General features: G+C 48.3%; 1 protein-coding gene across 1 annotated transcript; it reads left to right on the top strand.

The window, feature by feature from the left end:
* Positions 1-424: 424 nt before the first annotated feature.
* Positions 425-5,022, top strand: LOC104519615 (solute carrier family 25 member 48; the record flags this gene model as incomplete). Its single annotated transcript, XM_010171571.1, has 3 exons — positions 425-468; positions 3,876-3,947; positions 4,761-5,022. Coding segments are annotated over 3 exons (378 nt in total), but the record flags the coding sequence as incomplete, so codon positions are not given.
* Positions 5,023-6,461: the final 1,439 nt, after the last annotated feature.

Raw genomic sequence — 6,461 nt, forward strand, 5'->3', positions numbered from 1 at the left:
TTCACAGTCCCCATCAGCAGTTGGCTCTAGTGCATCGCTGTCTCAGGCAGGAGAAAACATTTCCTTGTGTCTAACCTAAATCTCACCATTTTGAGACTACATGTTTGCATGAGCTTCCACAAGAGTGCAAGGAGGGCTGTTCGTGGACAGGTCATACAAATACAACACCTCCTCCTCTCAGTTGCATGCCTTTGAGATGTGAAGTTGATGGAGTCCAGAAGAGTTTTCAGGGGAAGATGTGCAAGCGTTCCTGCCCAGCTTTTTGCCTGTTGTCAGAAACAGGGCACTGCACTGGGCGTTGCTCTGTCCCAGTATGGCCCCTCCTGTGGGGAAAACTCTCCTCTTCTCCTGTAAACCCACTGCTTCCTGTCCTGTCACAAAAGCTTCTTCAATGTTTTGGGTGATACTTTGCTTTCAACTGCAGGAGCTGCCAGCGTGGTTGTGGGCCACCCCCTGGACACGATCAAGGTAAGCCACTTGGAACCGTGCTGTCACCTCGCCACCCAAAACCCCACCGATGGGGCGGTGGCCTTTCTCTAGATGATGCTTTGAAAGACCATCCCTTTCCCTGCCATCCCAAGGGGGAATCTAGCCTAGGTAGAAATGTTCTCCTAGACTTCATCCTTTCTTCCTCTCCCATGCTCATTCTGAACAAGAAACTAAAAGTACTGGCTGATACATCTGAGTTCCTCTGGTGAGGATTAATGCTGAAAATGAAATCTGGCCTCACGTCTTGTGTGGTTTAACGAACAGTTCTGCCAATGTTTTATTGAACTTTGCCACAGACAAGTATTCAAAGGGCAACGGGGGAACTATATTTGTTTTGCTGCAGGCACATTTTGACGTGGTTTCCTAGTGCTGGCAGTGCTGGAAGGGCAGAGTGCTGGAATGGTTAGTCCAGGCCTATGAGATGCAATATTTACTATTCCTGCAAGACAATTTTTTCCTCAGAGGGAAGGATTTAGAGATGGAAGATGATATTTGCTAGCATGATGCAGACAAGCCCATGCACACAACAGTAAAGCCTGACCTGACCAAGTTGACCATCCCAACTGATGTAGAGATAGAGAAGAAGATCCAGTTCTTGTGCAGTGCGATGGGCATCTCTATCCACCTTTGCTTTAACTGCTCTGCCCATGTGCTCTGGTCTGGTTCAAGCCTGGTTGCTGGCACCAGGTGAGGCTGTCAGATGCAGCAGACCCAAGAGTCAGTGGTCCTATTTGCACCTTAGAGACTTTGGAGGGCGATGAGGAGGAGGCAGGCTGCAGCATGGCCCATGCCACAGCCATTCCCCAGCAATCACCTCCACCCCCTTGCACACAGCTGGCTTCTCCTAGGGTTGGGAGATGGCCCACCAGCCCTGTCCTTTCTGAGCTGCTAAGGTGGCATCAGCCCTGGGCGTCACTGGGCGAGGATGGGTACTGACCCCACTCAAGAGGAGCTGTGAGGCTGCCACAGGCTCTGCCCAGGGTTGCCAAGGCAATCTCTGTCTCGTCAGGGTGTCCTTGCCAGGTCTGGGGGACTTTGCCAACAACCAAGAGAGGATCCTGCTGGGAAGCATTGAGTTTCTGGATGCCAGGAAGGAGCCAGCCCATCCTTCAGTGCTTACAAAGACAACTGTCAGGCTGACCTCTCTGTTGCCCTTGGCTTTGGGCAAGGCCTGGGAATACCAAGTAGGCAAAGTTGTTACCTTTCCAAATTTAGAGGAAGGGAAGTGGAAGGGGGGAGTTTTCACTCAGTGGCATTCACAGCATCCTGGGGACTGGGGGTCCTTCACCTCCTGGAGGAGAGGACAAGACTGAATGAAAGGGATGGAGTATGTGCTATCTGCACCATGGTTCCCACCAAGCAGGCCTCTTCCTTGAGCTGTCCCCTTCCCAGTGTCGTAGCCTCCATCAAACCCAAACAGCTGTTTTTCTACAGCCTTGTAGCTATAGAAAACTCAGGGGTTTTGCATTTACTCACTTTTCATCCTCCACGTTGCATACATTTCTCCAAACTGTTCTTTGGTTTCTGGGTGTCACCCAAGAGCCCTATGGCACTAATTAAAATGTAACAGAAAAGTTTCCTGAGGTATAGCCATGCTGGTGTCACCAGACTTGGGTAGAGATGCCAACAGGAATGTCAATGCTGAGTCTTTGTAGCTTAGCTAAGGGGTGTTTGTGTGAGGAGCAGCTTGTGAGGACACTCAGTTGCCCTCAGTTACTCAAAAAATGTATTAACTTGAACCTCGAAATACCTGGTTACTGTGTAAAGGAAAAAAAAAACAAGTCCATGGAGGTAAAATGGAAATGTCTGGGCTAAGCATGCAGAGGGGGGCACACAGGGCTGTGCACTGTGGTTGTCCTGTCCTGGGGTGTGACCAGCCTCCCTCCTCTAGCCCCATTACCCTGGGGTGAGTCACGGCGTGCCCAGGTCTGCACCCATGGCCTGGGCCTGTCGGCGTTGCACAATGTGAGCTGCGTGAGCTCCAACCGGCATCATCATGCACCAGCTTGTTTATAAAGGCTCAGTAAATATTCTGCTGCCTTCTCCATGGCCTCTGGCCAAGCCCAGAGCAATGCTTGGTGCTCAGTGTGGGCAGATGGCTGTGCAGAGCAGCCCTGGGATGAGGGATGAGCCCAGACTTGGTCCATCTTGCTCCCCAGCAGCATCCCACCAGCCACCTCTTGCAGGGTTCTGGGCCAAATCCTTGTGTCATTCAATCTGCTATTTGCTGCCCAGAAGCTCTCTCCAGGCATCAACTCTGGAAGACACTCATTCTGTTGGGCTTTAAATTCCCAAAGAAAGTTCCTGCTTCACCCTGGTGTAAGTTGGGGCTGAGCCACTGGAGGGGACCAGGGACTTGCCTCCAGCCCAGGTTGGTAGTGACCTTCCAGCCTTCATTTCCCCTTTCCTCCTACCAGCAATGCTGATGGATACAACCAGAAATGCTGTTCCCATTCCCTAAAAATATCCCTGGTGGAGCACGTGTGAGTGTCTTCCCATAAAAAAAAAATGAGCTCTGACCTCAACCAAGATTAATTGCTGAACCCTCAGGTCCTGCAAACCAAACAGGATTTCCATTTCCTCACACACCTCTAAAGCCAAAAAAAATGCAACACTTGTTAGGATTTTTTTTTATTGTGTACTTGTGAGCAGCTTGAATTAAAGGTGATCTAAATGTGTCTGCATATATATAAAAATAAATATACACATATATATCTGAGAGGGGGAAGCATGTTGAAGCATACAGGCTTTGGTGTGATTTACACACAGTTTCTCACAGCTGTTGTAGGCATCTTTTGGAAGGGGTATAACCATTGCTTTCCAGAAACAAAATGTCCCTGTTGAAAATGATGTAAAAATGTATTTTTGAGTGAAGCATGGAGAATTGCTGAGATGGAGCCCAGTTATTTTGGCTCTGTCATGTATTTCTTAAAATCCACCTTGGATCGGAAAGGCCCTGGAAGCCTCCCAGGGGAGCTCTCCTCTCCATCCTTCAGCAACACAACCCAACCTCCATCGAGAGTCCCCAGATGGAGGAGATCACATCACTCTCCAGTTTCCACATAAATCAGGTCTTTGCTAATGACACCAGTCTGCTGTGAGCACTGGGCTGGGCCAGGGTAGCTGGTCTGGATTGGAGAGCAGTTTGACAGTCATTGATTCCAGATGTTGCAGAAAGCTTCAGACCTCTGAGGTCCTGTTGAGCACTGCTTCTAGCAAAGTTCAGCAGAGGTGGATGCATATATATCTTATTTTATTGCTCTGTTTTCTTTACAACTGAGGAAGGATTCGCTCTCAAAGCAAAGTGCATATTGTTTACGGAGCATGAGCTTTCACTGGGCTGGAAGCATGGGATTTTAATTGCATTTTATGAATGTCTTTTGCAGACTCGTTTGCAAGCTGGACAAGGATATGGAAATACACTCAACTGTGTTCTCACTGTGTACAGAAACGAGTCTGTAAGTGCTTTATCTTATTTCAAATGTGCTGGTAGAAAAGGCAAATAGATAAATAAATACATAAAGCAATTGTATAAAATCACTGTTGACACCAGCAGTTATATAAAGACCAATAAAGTTGGTGTAATTGAACCTGCAAATCCCTCCAGCCTTCTCTTGCTTAACTCTAAGGTATCTCTCTTGGTTACTCCTATAGGGAAAAGACAGATCCCAGGCATGGAGGGATAAATGACATGGCCCATGTCCCTGCAGGGGTCAGGGTTTTACATCCACAGTGGCTGTTTCGCCTGTACCTGCTGGCAAAGCTCTACCAGAGGTATTTCCCCAACTTTGGTGATGCCAAGAAAGAAGCTGGCCATAAAAGGGACTTTTACATGGGTTCCTGTGCTTCCAGCATATCATAGAATCATGGAATGGTTTGGGTTGGAAGGGAACTTAAAGATCATCCAGTTCCAACCCCCCTACCATCAGCAGGGACACCTTCCACTAGACCAGGTTGCTCAAAGCTTCATCCAACCTGGCCTTGAACACTTCCAGGGAGGAGCAGCCACAGCTTCTTTGGGCAACCTGGGCCAGTGTCTCACCACCCTTGCAGTGCAGAATTTCTTCCTAAAAAGAAATATCTCCTATTCTGCACAATCTTAACAAATATTTAGCAGTATGAATTAATTTTCATTTGCTCAGCATGTGCAAAGGGTTGCTTCCAGGAAACATCTGGTACTTGGATTTGCATTTCTGGGCTGATAGACAAGTTGGGGTTTACGCAGCTCAGTCCCGTTCGCTCTCTTCACTCCTGCTCCCTTCCTTGGGTAGGTGGCCGGCTTCTTCAAAGGCATGTCCTTCCCACTGGCCAGCATCGCTGTCTACAGCTCCGTGGTGTTTGGTGTCTTCAGCAACACACAACGGCTCCTCAGCCAGCTCCGTCACGGAGACCCGGCCGGCACACCAGCACTTGCTGACATGGCTCTCGCCAGCGTGGTGGCAGGGTTTGTCTCCGTGGGCATCGGCAATCCTGTGGACCTGGTCAAGATAAGGCTACAGATGCAAACACAGCCATACGTCAAAGGTGTAGGAAGTAAGAATTTATTTTTCTTTTCTCTGCCAGTCCTAAGTTGTTTTAAGACAACTTTGCCTCGAGGCCTGGCTCTCTGCTGCCTCGTGCCACTGCAGTTGAGCTAAAGGTGCTTCCTTCTGCCTCAGGAGGGACCCCAGCCTGCTCAGCTCAAGGGGTGGGTTTTTGTCGATGTCATTGATCAGATCTCCACTGGCATTTCCAGCTGATTGGGATCTATCATGAACACAGGAGCAGGTCTGCTCAGGAGCCAGTGCCATGGGAGCCACCTTCCCCACTCAGCCATGAGGCAGGAACAGCGAGGCCCCAGGCTGTCGGGTACCCTGGAGATCCCACCAGCAGCAGCACAGCCACCAGCAGTAATGCCAGCTCCCCATCTACTGCTGCATGCTCTACATGTATTTGCTCCTAAACCCCTCTCTGTTATTCCACCCTCCTCTGTTCAAAAGCAAAAATTTCACAGAACCCCAGAATTGCCTCGATTGGAAAAGACCTTTAAGCTCATCAAGTCCAACCATGAACCCAACACTGACCAGTCCCCGACTAACCCATGTCCCTCAGCACTATGTCAACATGACTCTTCAATCCCACCAGGGATGGGGACCCCACCACTACCCTGGGCAACCCCTTCCAGTGCCTGAGAACCCTTTCAGCAAAGAAATCCTTCCTCACATCCCATCTCAACTGCCCTTGGTGCAACTTGAGGCCATTTCCTCTTGTCCTGTCACTTGTCCCTTGGTTGAACAGACCAACAATGTACAAATACCTTTGAAAACCGCTGGCTTATTTGGGGCAGGGTTACAGGTACCCAAGTGCAGGCACGATGGGTCAGGAGGGGATGATTGCAGTGGGCAGCTGTAACCTCTCCAGAAGCTGAAGGCAGAAGGAGATGCTTTCACAAACCCGTTTCTCATGATTACAGTTGTGATGTTTAACCGTGAAATATTGACATTTTTATATTGCTTTGATAAAATAACATTATGACCGTATTTAAAAACCTCCACGCAGGTTAGCGACCTAATGCCCTTTCCAAAAGCAGCTCGGTCCTCTACATGAGATGGGCCAGAATGACAATGTCAAGGCTTCCAAAGATCCAGCTTGACACCAGATATGGTTAAAATCTATGAAAATTGAGCACATAGCCTTAAATTCATTTGGAAAGCTCACTGAGCCCATACCTATTGGGAGGCATGTAATGCATCTAAGAACAATCTGTCCTGAAGTGTCTAAATAGCTTTTAAAAATGGATCGAAGTCTTTTTTCTTCAAACTTTTTTTTCCCCACATTCCATGTTGATCCCAGCAAAAGGAAGTGATTACAGTTGTGATGTTGGCAGTGATTTCAATCTGTTCAGTGGTGGGTGGGCTTTTGAGAGCTGTTCTGTAGCAATATGGCTATTATAACAGTTGCATATTTTTATTTTTTTTTTATTTTATTTTATT

This window comes from Antrostomus carolinensis, unplaced genomic scaffold, assembly GCF_000700745.2.
Source record: "Antrostomus carolinensis isolate BGI_N321 unplaced genomic scaffold, ASM70074v2 scaffold4367, whole genome shotgun sequence".
In the NCBI taxonomy this organism is placed as follows: domain Eukaryota; kingdom Metazoa; phylum Chordata; class Aves; order Caprimulgiformes; family Caprimulgidae; genus Antrostomus; species Antrostomus carolinensis.